Below are 13,840 nucleotides of genomic sequence, written 5' to 3'. Positions count from 1 at the left end.
GAGAAGGTGTTTGTCTTGGCAGCGCTTCGTGCCGTAGCCTGACCTTTCTCTCACACGGCCGGGCCCCCCCGGGAAGCGGGACCCGGGTAAGGAGAGACCCCTCGCCCCGCTCTTTCCCTTTTCTGTCCGAGGCTGTTTGCCTTAGATAAGCAGGTGTAATAAGGCTGTTGACAGACCCGGGATTTGGTGGCAGGGTGACTCCCTGACCCGCAGGTGTTTATTCTTTCCGACTCGTTAAAAAGCGGCCGGCGGCGCGTTTACGGCAAATATTTGCCGAGTGCGGGAATGGTGGAAAACTGTCATTGGACACACGGCGCAGGCAGCGCGGCCGGCGGAGAGCCGCGCACTGCCGTGCCCGGGAGGCTTCTCTCCGCGGGGAGCAGCCGGTCCCCACGGAGCTGTCCCCCAGGAGTGTCCCAGGCTGTTCCCCAGGAGTGTCCCGAGCTGTCCCCTCCGGGTGTCCCGAGCTATCCCCCAGGGGTGTCCCGGGCTGTCCCCGTGGGGTGTCCCCGGCTGTCACCCGCGTGTGTCCCGGGCTGCTCCCCACGGATCTCCCGGGCTGTTCCCATGGAGTGTCCAGGGTTGTCCCCCAGGGGTGTCCCGTGCTGTCTACCCCGTGTGTCCCAGGCTGTCCCCTCCGGGTGTCCCTGGCTGTCCCCCAGGGGTGTCCCTGGCTGTCCCCCAGGGGTGTCCCAGGCTGTTCTCCTGTGTGTCCCTGGCTGTCCCCTCCGTATATCCCAGGCTGTCCCCACGGGTGTCCCAGGCTGTTCCCCCGTATGTCCCGTGCTATCCTCCCCGTGTATCCCGGGTTATCCCCCCGTGTATCCCGGGCTGTTCCCCAGTGTGTCCCGGCTATCCCCCCCTTGTATCCAGGGCTGTCTCCCCAGTCTATTCCAGGCTATCCCCCCGTGTATCCCAGGCTATCCCCCCGTGTGTCCCAGGCTGTTCCCGGCGCCGCCGCCCGCAGCGCGGGGCGCGCGGAGGGGGCGGGCTCTCGGCGGTGACGGGTGGGCGGCTCGGCCAATGGCGAGCGAGGCCGCAGCGGCGCGGGGCCAATGGGAGGCGGCTGCGGCCCTTGAAGGGGCGCGCCGCGGAGCGCGGCCGCACTGCCGCCCGCCGCCGCCGGGAGACGCGGCCGGCCCGGGGCAGCCGCACGGTCCCCAGCCGCCTCCCGCCGGCGCTCCCATGGAAAAATCCAAAAATTTCCGCATCGACGCGCTGCTGGCTGTCGACCCCCCCAAGGCGGCGGCGGGGCAGAGCGCGCCGCTGGCCCTGGTCACCTCGCTGGGCGGCAGCGGTAGCAGCAGCAGCGGGAGCGGCAGCCCTCCGTCCTCGTCCTCCTCTTCCTCGTCCTCTTCATCCTCCTCCGAGCACCCCTCCGGCGGCCCCGCCGACTGCCTGCGCACCGACAGCCCCTCTCCGCCGCGGCTCCTGGCCGCGCACTGCGCCCTGGTGCCCAAGCCCGGCTTCCTGCCCGGGGCGGGCACGGGCTCGCACCCGCACCACCCCGCCTCGGCGGCCGGCATGGCCCTGGGACTGCACCCCGCGGCGCCCGGCGGGCCGGGCATGCCGGCGCAGGCGGCTCTCTACGGGCACCCGGTGTACGGGTACTCGGCGCTGGGCGGGCAGCACCCGGCGCTCTCGTACCCCTACTCGCAGGTGCAGGGAGCGCACCCCTCCCACCCCGCCGCCGACCCCATCAAGCTCAGCGCCGGCACCTTCCAGCTGGACCAGTGGCTGCGGGCCTCCACGGCCGGCATGATCCTGCCCAAGATGCCCGACTTCAACTGTGAGTATCTGCCTCCCCCCGCTCCGCAGCCCCTCCATCCCCTGTCCCGCTGCACGGGCCTGCCGGGAGCTGCTCCCGTCCCTGTCCCCGCCTAAACAAGCTGCAGAGTTAAACTGGAAAAGGCGCTTTTATTTTTGGCAAAATTTATGCGAGAAGAAAGAAATAGCGCTCCGCAACGGGAAACGGGGGTGTGCGGTCGCATGGCCATTCCCTGCCCTTGAGCAGCCCCGGACAGGCTGGCCTCTCACGGCAGGTTAAACGGGAAGGTGACAAATGCCTCCCCGGCCTTTGCAAATGCTCTTCCTCTCCGTTCCCGGAGGGTAGAAGCCGCTGGAGAGGGGAGGTGGGAGTTGGGAATTGGTCAGGGGGCCAGGGCAGGAGTCCTTATGGTTGTCCCTAAACCCCTAGTCTCAATGTAACCCCCCAAAAACGAGGTGGCAGGTCACATCACTCACTCACCGTTCTTAATTTGATTTCTCCTTTATCGGAAATGGACGTGTAATAATGATGTCAGGCCTCCTAGGCAAAGTAGGGAGGATCTGGGATCGGCCAAAAACTTGGGGTTCTGCATTCCCTGGAGATAACGAATAGGGAATTGGAAGGGTTTAGGTCTGGGCCCTGGAAAGGCTGGAATGCTGGATGGAAGCAGGCAGCCCCGGAGTCCCAGCGAAGCGCCGTGCCGAGCTCTAGGCCTCGCGGCGATGGGGAACTTGCGTGCATCTGGTTTAAGCAAAGATCATTTTCGGAGGTGTGAGCTCTCGGTGGGAATGGCCGGTTTAACAATACCGGAGGTGTAGTTTTACGAAAATCATGCCAGGAAAAGAATTGCGATTTTTTTCCCCCTCCTTCTCCTACTCGGCACACACATTCGCAGACAAAAAAGTCCATTGTTTTCTCTCGGATTGGGATTGTTTAGACTGGAACATTCAAGAAGAAAAAATAATTAGGAAAGCTGTTAGAGTCTTGCCTCTCAAACAAGGGGCAGAGGGGAATAAATAACCAAGCAAAACGAGCCTCGGAAAATCGCACCGCGGTGAGAAAATCTCCCGGGCGCTGCGGCCGGGAGCGGACACTGTCCTATTCTTTCTGCCACTTCAGCGAGCTGTCTCCAGCCGTGGCCGGGGAGCAGAAGCCGCCCTTTCCCAGATCTTTTATTTTTCTAAACCTAAAAAACCAAAGTATCTAAATAATTTGAGAAATGGGCAGCAGCGCTGCCGGGTAGCATGCCCAGGGGTGTCGGGGCCTTCGAAGAGGCTCAGTTCCCGCTTTCTCGTGGCTGAATTATTTTTGTTTTGGTATTTTTTCCCCCATCTCATAAATCCTTTGTTTTAATTATTTTTTAATGCGGAAAACACGCCTCTTTTTTTTTTTTTTTTCCTTTTTTTTTTTTTTTTAGTTCCCCCACCCTCCCTTTCCAATACAGTTTTCTAGTCCTCGCTGATGATTTACGCTCCGAGGGGCAGCCGGCGCAGGGCGCGGAGCGGGCCCGGTCTCGGTCCCGGTTCCTGCCTGCAATCCCGCTAATTAAACGGATACGGGCGGGCAGGGAGTGCGGCAGGTTTAACTAAAACATTAAATGGAGCAAATTGCCGCTCCCCGGAGAGCCCCGTGCCCCCTTCGCCGCGATCCCTGCCTTCGGTTTATTGTCTCGCGTTTGTTAGGCTCTTGGGAAATCAAGAGACATATTTTACTTTATTTAAAAGATTTAATTTAATTCCTTTTTTTTTTTTTTTTTTTTTTTGGTCCCTGTGGGCAATCCCCTGACACGGCGGAAGCCGAGAAGCCCCGGAGTCAGAGGGCCTGGAGGCGATCCCCGCCTCGCTCGGGTGGATAATGGATAATGGTCCAGCCTTGCCTCAGCAGAGCCTTTCCTGCCTCCCCGCTTCCCAGCGGGATTCCCGGGGGATGCGCGGCCGCGGCAGGGCGGCTCCGCGCTCACCTCCGCGCTCCCCCTTCTCCTTTCCCAGCCCAGGCGCAGTCCAACCTGCTGGGAAAGTGCCGCCGACCCCGCACGGCCTTCACCAGCCAGCAGCTGCTGGAGCTGGAGCACCAGTTCAAGCTCAACAAGTACCTGTCCCGGCCCAAGCGCTTCGAGGTGGCCACGTCGCTGATGCTGACCGAGACCCAGGTGAGTGTCCCCGGCCCCCGGGGCTGCCCGGGCGCGGCCGCCCCCGCGGGCGGTGCGTGAGGGGATGGATGTGCTGGTGTCCCCTCTCCCGCAGGTGAAGATCTGGTTCCAGAACCGGCGCATGAAGTGGAAGCGCAGCAAGAAGGCGAAGGAGCAGGCGGCGCAGGAGGCCGAGAAGCCGAAGGGGGGCGAGGACAAGGGGGATGAGGATCTGCTGCTGCCCGCCCCCGAGAAGAGCGCCGGGAGGAGGGTGCGGGAGCTGCCCGACAGCGAACCTGAGGATGAGGAAGAGGAGGAGGAGGAAGAGGAGGCGGCGGCGGCCGGGAGATGCTGCCCGTACCACTCCTCCGACTGTTCCGAGGCGGACGAGGAGGACACGCAGCCCCGGGGCCGGCACGGAGCCCCGGCGCAGCCCCAGTGAGCCCCCGCGGGTCCTGCCCCCCCAGCCGTCCCCCCGCTCCTGGCTGGCACCGGTCCCGCTCCCCCCTTGCTCTGATTTCTCCCTGCTTGGAGAGAGGGATGGAGAAGAGGAGCCTCCGCATGCCGGGCGGGGAAGAGGATTTATCGTGAATACAGTGTTATTATTGACTGAAAACCAGACAAAACTTGAGCTCCCCCACCCCCCATCCCTGCCCCCTGGAAGCGCCTTCCTTTCGCTGAGTATTGGAAATGTTTTGTTCTTAACTATATATCGGGAAATCTGTTTATGTCATGAACGTTAAAACTGCTGGAAATCTCAATACTGTCTTTATTTTTGTATATCGTATTTATAAAAAAAAAAAAATTTACCTCTACTTATGCATGCTAAATTATTCCCCAGGTCCTCCCGCCCTTGCGATGGGGGGGGAAATAAACGAGGTTTTTTACTGGAGGTGTACGAGCGCTGTGTGAGGGGAGGATGCTCCCGGGCCGGGGCATCCCGGTGCTTTGGGAGGGAGCCGGGAGCCGCTTCCTAATCCGAATTTAGCCCAGCTGCCGTGCAATGTTTGATAGTGAGCGGATATTCCCTCAGGAGCGCCTCAGTACAGGGGTGAGCTGCCTGCCCCGGCACCAGCGCTGCGGTTTTGGGGAGGCGGCGGCGCTCCTGGCCCTGCGATGATTTTGGGGGCTCGGAGACCGGTGGGGACCATCCCCTCCCAAGGGGCTGGGGCCTAGGAAAGGAGGGAGCAGCGCTGCTTTCCTGGGGCGGCTGGACTTCCAAAGGAGCGAGGCGCTGCGGTGCCCTGCCCGGTGCCGTCCCCGGTACCCCGGCCGCCCGCCCCGCCGGCGGTGGAGCGCGGCGTTTTCGATAACTGCGCGATTTATCTCGCCAATAAATTTGCAGATCAATTAATCGCTGTCAGCGCGGCTCTTCCCCAAATCAATTATAGCGAATTTAAATATAATCACTGGCTCATCCCCACCAGCTCAGGGCCACGTCTGGCAATTCATCCCCGCGGATGAAGGACGGGGCGGCTCCGCTCCCGCGCAGGGGGGCGGGAGGACGCGGCTCCCGCAGCCCGCCGCTCGTGGGGCACCGCTCCCATGAGTATGAGGAGCTCTGAAACACAGAGCTTTCCCACTCCCGTGCGCTTTAAAAATAAAACAATAATAATTTTAATAAATATATTTTCTACAAAATCGCGTTAAGCTATGAGTGTGTCCTGTGAGGCCACAGCTCCTGTTAAAATCCGCCCAGTGAAACACAGGCTGAAATTACGGGATGAGATTCAGGAAGGAGAAGTGTTGTCCCTCACGGAGAGTTTTGGGTGGGTCAGCTGGAGGTGGCATCCAGGCACAGGCAGCTCACCGGGCTCGCACACCCAGTGCCCCGGGGCGACACGCCAAAAATCAGGATGTATCAAAAATCTGAACAGATCCCATATGCCAAAAGACTTGATCGGGATAATCTCGATTTGGGCTTGACCGACAGCTAACCCCTTGCACGGGAACGATCGCGCCGGAGGCTTGGATTTAAATTTGTAAACGATTTTCTTTTGGTCATAGGCTGTGGAGATTTCAAGGCGATATAAAAATAAAGTCATTACTATCTCTGTGGTTTTTCACGCCGCTGGCTGAGGCTGCATCTTCGTGGGTGAAGGGCCGGGCAGGAGCTCTTGCAGAGCACAAGACCCGCGCAGGGCCGCGGTGGCTCCTCCGCCCTAATCCCGGCGACACATCCGAGTTACTGTCAGCAGGATTTACCTCTTGCTGCTGCCTTAAAACGTCTGAACCGTATCCGTCTGGACCACACCTTATTATCCCAAAGAAAAAAATCAATAAATTAAATATAACACATAATTTTTATAACAACACCAATATAATAATAATAATAATAATAATAATAATAATAATAATAATAATAATGATACCACCTGTGATCACCCCCCCACCAAACAATAAAGATCAATTTCAATTAAATTCCCACTAATTAAGCCGGCAGACGTGCCCCACCGGGCCAGAAATATCCTGAATGCCCAAGAGGTGTGTGTCCAAACTCGCCTGAGCCCACGGAAACCAGCCTTGCGGGCACAGGCAGCTATTCACGGCCCGGTATCAAAGTCCTACCGGTGTATTGTGTCTGTCTCAATAAAATTAATCTCTTTAAAGCCCAGCGTCTCACAAGAATACCTTCAGTGTTCCAGACTAAAAGGGCAAATATGTTTTTCAGATTCTGTTTTTATGGACGGATTAAAGTTTATTTTCCATAATAGGGCACCTAATAAAACTCATAAAGCTCTGTCAGTCTTACAGCTGGTGGCCTCATTTAACACTTTCACTTCGTAAATCATTTTACAACTTACCAGGTGTTTCCAAAACTGAAAGGAAAGGAGGGGGAGAGAGAGAAAGAAGGGGGAAGAGAAATTAAAGTCACTTAAAATATAGATGGGCTCCTTTGGCGCTGGGTGCGTTTGCGCTGTCGCTTGGAAGGGCTTCAAAGAAGGTGTCGGTCCCAACGGGGGAGAAAAGCCTTTTAATCAGGATTTCCCACGCTCTTTTGAAGAGCACGTGCGGGGCAATCAAGGCTCGGGGTGATCAGCGGGGCCGCTCACGCGTGCCGCACGCTCCGCGCTCCCGGAGCCCGGGGGGGCCCGGCCGGGAGGCACCCGAGGGACCCCGCTGTGGGGCACAGGCCAGCCCAGCCAGCGGCACTGCTGCCTGCTGAGCCCGCAGCAGCTCCGGGGTGTCCCCGCATCCCGCAGCACCCCCGCACCCTCACCCTGCCTCCCCCCGCACCGACCTCCCCGCACCCCTGCCCGAGCATCCCCCCGCTGGTGTTGGTGGGGCGGCGCTGCCTCAAGACCCAGCACAGGCAGGGCTTCAATCTAAACTCCTATTGTAATTTCATTATTCGGTCTGCTCCCTCCCCAGGCGCAGTAGGTAACAAACCTCTTAAAATTTTCATTGCTGTACTTGAGAAGTGGTAAGTATGAACGCGGACCTTTGGTAGGCATTTTACTTTAAAAAGCAACATGGTTTAGGCATGGATGTCATTAACTGGCAATTTCACAAGCATTAAGTGCTAAAACAAAAGAACCAAAACAGGATCCATATGTTCGAGGTAAACCTGCTAAAAGTCTTTCAAATGGGAAACCATAAATATATAATCTCCCTAAACTCTCCGTGAAACTGCTGCGAATGAAATACACCGCTAGCAGAAAGACTATTGATTATTTCGGGAGTCCAAACTGTTACGTCCATCCCATACTAAGACATTAATGTTCTATTTCTCAGTGATTTTCCCAGCTCTTTAGCCGCTCTGTCTCCTCCTCTCACACTCTTCCCTTGGTGCCTGCGGGGCTGGACACGCTGGGAGGGCTGGCACTGTGTGCCCGCGTTCCCTTCCAGCCTGGTTCCTGTCCCAGCTCGGATTCCTCAGCCGGGGAGCTACACCAAGGCTTTCCAGGTGACACCAGAGATCCCCCAGGACAGTGAATCTTATTGCAGATGCCCTTCTTCCTTTCCCAAATTTCCCCTTGAGCGCTGTGGGTGCCGAGATAACCACACCGGGCTTCAGCTGTGAAAGCAGGAACAGAATTTGTAAATTCCTGTCATGTGCTGGGAGCTTCTTGGTGGGCTGCTTGAATCCCAGGAACAACACACGGGACAAACAGTGGGAGGGATGAAGCTCCCAAGCTCCTTAGTCTCCCTTGGGTGTTGTGTAGTGACCAAATTACCCCAAAAATGCCCCCCAAAAATGGTCAGGTCTGGTCTGGCCAGAGTTAAATACCAACTGCACATTTCTCTGAGAATTACTCAGCAACTGTGACAGAGATTTTTTATTTTTCACCAATACTCATGCAACCAGAATCACACCAACAGTGGATTGAGGTTGCTACAAATTAAGAAGAGGTGTTTTTTTCTTTTCTGGGACTTTTTGCTTCATTTTTCTTGCCTTGAGGATTGTGTAATGTCTCTTCCAAGCAGTTCTCTACAAGGGCAGTAGATCCATGAGGTATTTACTGTTTTCTCCCTACTCTGAGGACAGAAGAACTTTAATTTAACTAACTCTTGGATGGAAATGGAAGTGCCTGTATGGAAATGGGATCACCTGCAACATGCAGGAAATCAGAGTGGGCTTTCTCTGATCACAAGCTACTATAAAATTTGGTTTTCCTCTTCCTTTTCAAAAAAAACCCTGCATTTTGCTGAATTAGTCTAACTGGGACTGGTCTCTAAAATGGGTAAGGAACAAAGATGTTTTCCTCTAGTAAAACTCAGCAGAGGCAGTGGCTTGCAATGGATTTGTAGCTGCAAGGCTTAGCTCCATTTTACTACCTGCAGGATATTTGCAAGCAGATCACAATTTCCTCTAATTAATCCACTATTTTAAATTATTATTCATTGGACTTCTGCTAATGTTCTTGGCCAATGGCACCCTTTGGCAGGTGGGACTCCTGTCTGAAGGGAGTATGGATGCACAATGTAGAAGTTCCTGATCCAGCTGCCTCCTCTCTTCCCGCACAGAGGAGATGGGGACAGAGAATTCCTGTCCCCATCCAGCCCTGCTTGGCTGTGGGTACCATTTCCATAAATAATAACCAAAAAAAGAGCAGCCAGCGTGGATTTTGATGTCAGGCTGGGGCAGGGGAGTGACCTCAATTTAGAACACCTCAAGGGATGGGGCAGATTGTCCATTGCTTGGTATCCCTGGATGGCCTTTCTGGAAAGGACGTGGGAGCCAAGCAGGGCTGATTTCTGCAGTGTAATAGTGGCTGGCAGAGTGCTGGGGCCTGCCTAGACCATCTAATGATTCTTTCTGGACTTCAAAATGATAGATCTATAAAGCATGTATTGCTGTAGCAGCTAGGTGCAATTTTAGAAATGTTAATGAGTAATTACATAAAGGTTGTCCACAGTCATCGATGTTAATCACTGTTCTTTTGCCAGGGGTAATTAAGATGACACTTCAGCAGCATCAGCCAGTGGCTCCCGTTGTCTGTGCTGTCTCCTTCTCCCTTCCCAGCTCCTGCTGCAGCTCTCATCCTCCTTCAGGGATCTCTTCTCTCTCTTCATTCCTCCCTGGCTTTTCTGAAGGGCCAAGTTCACCACAGCCTGAGGATTTTTAAGCTGTTCAACAGCATTTCACATGGTGTTGTGAGGGTGAGCGGGGGTGCTGGGAGAAGCAGATTTGGGTGATGTGAGGCAGTGATCTGCTGCCCCTACACTCTGCTCAGAGCATCAGGGCACTCAGCTGTTCTGCAGGTGACTTGCTTAGACATTGTGTGCAAGCTACTTCACCCTTCTTGAGCCTCCACCTCAGAAATGGCTGGTCTTCACACCTTGTTTTGCCTATTTGTGTGTCTTGGGAACCTCAATAAATGACAGTGGAGGAGATGGACTAACTGCTATCTAAGTGTGTGGTTTGCTGTAATAAAACCTCTGCATTTTATTCTCATTTTCACTCTTCAGCCTGTGCTCAGATTCCACTCAGTGTAACACAGGTTTCAGGTGATGGAAAGCCCATGGTGGAGGTTTTAGCAGAGGAGAGATGCCCTGTCTGTGCCTCTGAAATGTGCCACTCCTGCAGTAACCCAAAACCTCATGGGTTCCTCTGGCTTTGGGGTGGGAGGAAGAAAACTCTTTCATCAGCTATGGATGGCAAGATGCCTGAACCCCTCACTCTTTTATTCCTCCAAATCTTCATCTCTAGGACTGATAATTACATCTACAGGTTAGATTAGAGGGTAGATTTTGGTAGCAGATGAAAAAGGGATAACGTTGAAAAGTCATAAATGTGCTCTTCTGCAAAACCTGTTACTCCTGTGCCTCTGACAGCTCCAAGCCAGCCCTGGGCAGCCCTGGCTGCTCCCTGGAGGCCATTTCGGGGAAGGTGTTACTCAGCTTCAGACAGTGAGGGTGTCAAAAACCTGCCAAAACCCTTTGCTTCTCCAGTTCTTAGCAGTCTAAAGGCTCCTTAAACTCACAACCCCGGTGTGAGGCTTCCCAAGAACCAGGCAGCCCAGAAGCATGGGTGGGTCCAGGGTCTCTCCAGATCTGATTCTCACACGGGTTTCAGAGCAGAGATAAGAGATTTCAACTGATTCAAAACTCACAGCAGCTTTTGAGTTGATTTATTGTCTTCTGCTCAAGCTCTGAAGTGCTGGTGAAGAGCTCCCTAGAGCCTCCCTCCACAGCTTTTACCATCACAGGAACAGTTCAGGTGCTGTCCCTGCCTTTCTGCACTGTTTCCTCATCCCTGACAGTACCTGCATAATCCCTGGCATAATAAATATCCCCAAGGGACCAACACACAGTTTCAAACCATTTAGGTAGGGAAATTTGTAAAGTAAATACCAACCAGCCAATATTTTAAGGGTGAGTTGAACTTCAGAGTAAGGAAAAAAAATTCCATTCAGAATCTAAGGCTTTGGCTGAGGAGGAAAGATAACTTTTTGAAGATGCAAGTCTAGAAAATGCAATCAAGGTGACTTTATTTTTCCTCAAGGTGACACCAAGCATATCTTGGGTTATTGTCTCTGTATTAGAAAAATATACTGTTCTGTTCCCTGGCTGTAACCAGTGGCTGCTCCCCAGTGAACTTCAGTGCCTCCAACAATATTCCCTGCTATTCCTCACCAGAGCCATGAGGGCCTGTGCACCCAGGAGAGATTTGAGGGTACTCTTATCATCTGAACAGTAAAAGGTCCATAATGGAGTTTTTAATGAAAAATGTGTAATGCTTGGAAATCTTTCACTTACGAAAATGAAACAACCATTTCACTGTAACTGATAAAAGACTATTAAGGAACAATTCAAAAATGGTCTCTGCTTTAATTTTGCTCTATACCTCTCATTCTAGCTCCATTACTCAGTCATTTTTAATTCACTTTGAAATGAATTCCACTCAATTCACACAAAGTGAGCTGTTTTTGGTGTATTAACAGTTTTGTCCTAGGACACAAGTTTTAAGGAATTTTTGATGCCAGCTGGCTCTTCCTAAGCTTACCCTTGATTCATTTCCTTAAAGTGTTATTAGGGAAACCACGTGGTATCCAGTTTGGAATTGTGCATGCATCTCAATTAGGGGAAGGCTACTGTAATTAGCTTTAAAGCAAGGCTGCAGGTCAAACCAGAATTTGGGGATAGCACAGCTGTTTCACACAGACAGCTTTGTTGTCCATGCCTGCAAGCCTCATGCTAAACTATGCTTTACTGGAGGGTGAAGCAAAGTTCCTCCAGGAGATGAAATCACAAAAAGTGTCATATAGTAAAAGAGTCATATCTTTACCTACAATCCCTGAAATCAGTCCAATTCAAAAAGTCTTGGGTAAAATGTACACTCAGCCTTTTAAAAGCGACATTACAGATGAAATTGTCTCCTGAAAACAAAATTGCTTTATCAACTGCAGGAGAAAAAAATCACATATTGACTCACACACACGGGATGTAACTGGGCACTAAGCTGCAATTAGGATCAGTGCAACAAAAATTGGAGCATTAGAGTTGCCACTCACATATTTATTAAGCAGAAATCTCTGTGGTGCACCGGCTGCTGCTGCCGGGCTGTAGCTTTTCATGTGCAAAGTTCACCCGCAGAACAATGGGAATGAAACGATCCCAGATGTGCTCTGAGCACAGGATTGGGTTGCACACCTTGGCTAGCAGCAGGCAGGGCAGCCCTTGGGAGCACGACTGACATCAGCCCCTCATCCCCGGCGTGCAGGACAATGGAAAAATGTCAAGTGAAAAAAAAAGCCCTGCAGATACTTGGCTCGTTCAGGTGTGGTGTTAAAACCCTGCCAAAAGGACTTGTGTGTGATTTATCAGCGCAACACTCCGGCCAAAGCTAAAAACCAGACTTCACTGCCCTGTTAATTTTGATACAGAAAACAGAGAAAGTTTTAAACATTGCTGTCCAGCTTAAAAGAAAACAAAAATCGAAGCTGCCATAATAGCTGTGAGTGGATCGTGCTGTTTAAAGGGGGAATTGAAATTTTCTGCTACACAGCTAAAAAATCAAACATCCGGCTTTTTGTTAAATGCATCTAAAGCAAATCACACTGGGTTTTCCACTGGTCTGCTGGGAGTAAGGATTACTGTTGCAACTGTAGCTCCTTGGCTTTCCAGCATATTGTATTTTTACCCATCCAAAACCCTTTTCTTCTCATTAAGTAGCAACTCTCCCAAACCTGCTGTGTGGAAGAATTTGGGACATTTTAAGTGGCATCTCCATTACTGGAACGATCAGGGACCATTTCTCACAGGGGTTTGATGTGGGCTGCCAGACTAATACTCCACAGGGAGAAACCTCAATGGGCTCTATTTTGTGTATGTTATTGAACACTTATTCTGTGCAGACAAAGGAAAATGTGTCCCAGCCAGGAGTGTGCAGTCCTGCAGGAAGGCAACTGCCAGCATTTGGTCTTGCAGCTCTCACAGAGACCTTACAGCCCTGCTGGGAGGGGGAGAGACTCTGGCAGGGCCAGCTCTGCTGGGACAAGTTTTTTCTCCTGGGTTAGAAGTATGACACATGCAAAAAATTATACATTGTGTATCATATACAATAATGTTATTGTACATACAATAATATTACTGTATAAAATACACAATAATATTATTACAAAAATTACACATTGTGTATAATTACATTTAGACACTGAAGCATACATGCAGAATTCCTATAAAATACATTATGCATATATATTTTAATATAAATGCACATATAAATAAGTACAAAATCCTCTCTGCTTTCCTTTTCACACGTGCTTTATATCCTTGGAATGTAATGACCACTGAAGCAACAGCTTGCAGATGCTTATGTACATCATCAGCAGAGTCTGCCAGCCTTCACCTCTGTCAAGCTGTGGCAGTCTGGCCAGTAGGACCATGGAAAAAAGTTGTTAAATATGACAAGATCCAAGACTCAGGAATTCACAAGTATTTGGAATTGTCAGATTTCTGTCAGAGAGTTATTCCCTCACTGAATCACAGTGCGAGGATGGGACTTGAGCAGAATCACCCACAAAACCCATCATTGATGTGACTACAGCACTGTGGGCTGGCAGTGTATTTCTGCTGCTTGCCTTGGAAAGTGTGTTTTTTTTTTTGTTTTTTTTTTTTTTTAATGATGTTTATACATAAATCTACTGAATGCAAAATCCCAGGCAGGTAAGATCTGTTTTCTTTAGAAACAAAACAATCTGATAACACTAATTTTGAACAAAGCATATGAGCTCTTTGGGAGAAATAATTATTCATGCAAGTCTCAGTATGGGAGGGGGGAAAAAAAGGCAATTGTAATTCCTGACTGTAAGGTTAAAACCATCTCCTCTAATTGCACAGCAACACCTGCATTGCACCACCTCAGGCAGCTGCAGCAAGTGAATGCTCACACCCATAAAACACTTGGCAGCAAAGCTGGTCAGCTCCCATCACCAAGCAAAGCCCTCACACCAGGCAGGGACAGGCAGCCTGGCACCTTTGGGTTAAGGAAGATGACT

At 51.8% G+C, this 13,840-nt stretch overlaps 1 protein-coding gene across 1 annotated transcript; it reads left to right on the top strand.

The window, feature by feature from the left end:
- The first annotated feature begins 1,185 nt into the window (after positions 1 to 1,185).
- MNX1 (motor neuron and pancreas homeobox 1) lies at positions 1,186 to 4,788 on the top strand. Its single transcript, XM_064400199.1, has 3 exons — positions 1,186 to 1,789; positions 3,757 to 3,917; positions 4,012 to 4,788. Exons 1-3 carry the CDS (start codon positions 1,186 to 1,188, stop codon positions 4,336 to 4,338), a joined length of 1,092 nt encoding a protein of 363 aa, XP_064256269.1. The 3' UTR covers positions 4,339 to 4,788.
- Positions 4,789 to 13,840: the final 9,052 nt, after the last annotated feature.

Source organism: Passer domesticus, chromosome 1 (assembly GCF_036417665.1).
Source record: "Passer domesticus isolate bPasDom1 chromosome 1, bPasDom1.hap1, whole genome shotgun sequence".
Taxonomy (NCBI): Eukaryota; Metazoa; Chordata; class Aves; order Passeriformes; family Passeridae; genus Passer; species Passer domesticus.
This window is presented reverse-complemented; position numbering and strand designations above follow the sequence as displayed.

Coding starts and splice junctions, on each gene's coding strand:
- MNX1 (XM_064400199.1), top strand. CDS start 1,186: ATGGAAAAATCCAAAAATTTCCGCATCGACGCGCTGCTGGCTGTCGAC. Junction 1,790..3,756: donor CAAGATGCCCGACTTCAACT/GTGAGTATCTGC, acceptor CTCCTTTCCCAG/CCCAGGCGCAGTCCAACCTG. Junction 3,918..4,011: donor TGATGCTGACCGAGACCCAG/GTGAGTGTCCCC, acceptor CCTCTCCCGCAG/GTGAAGATCTGGTTCCAGAA.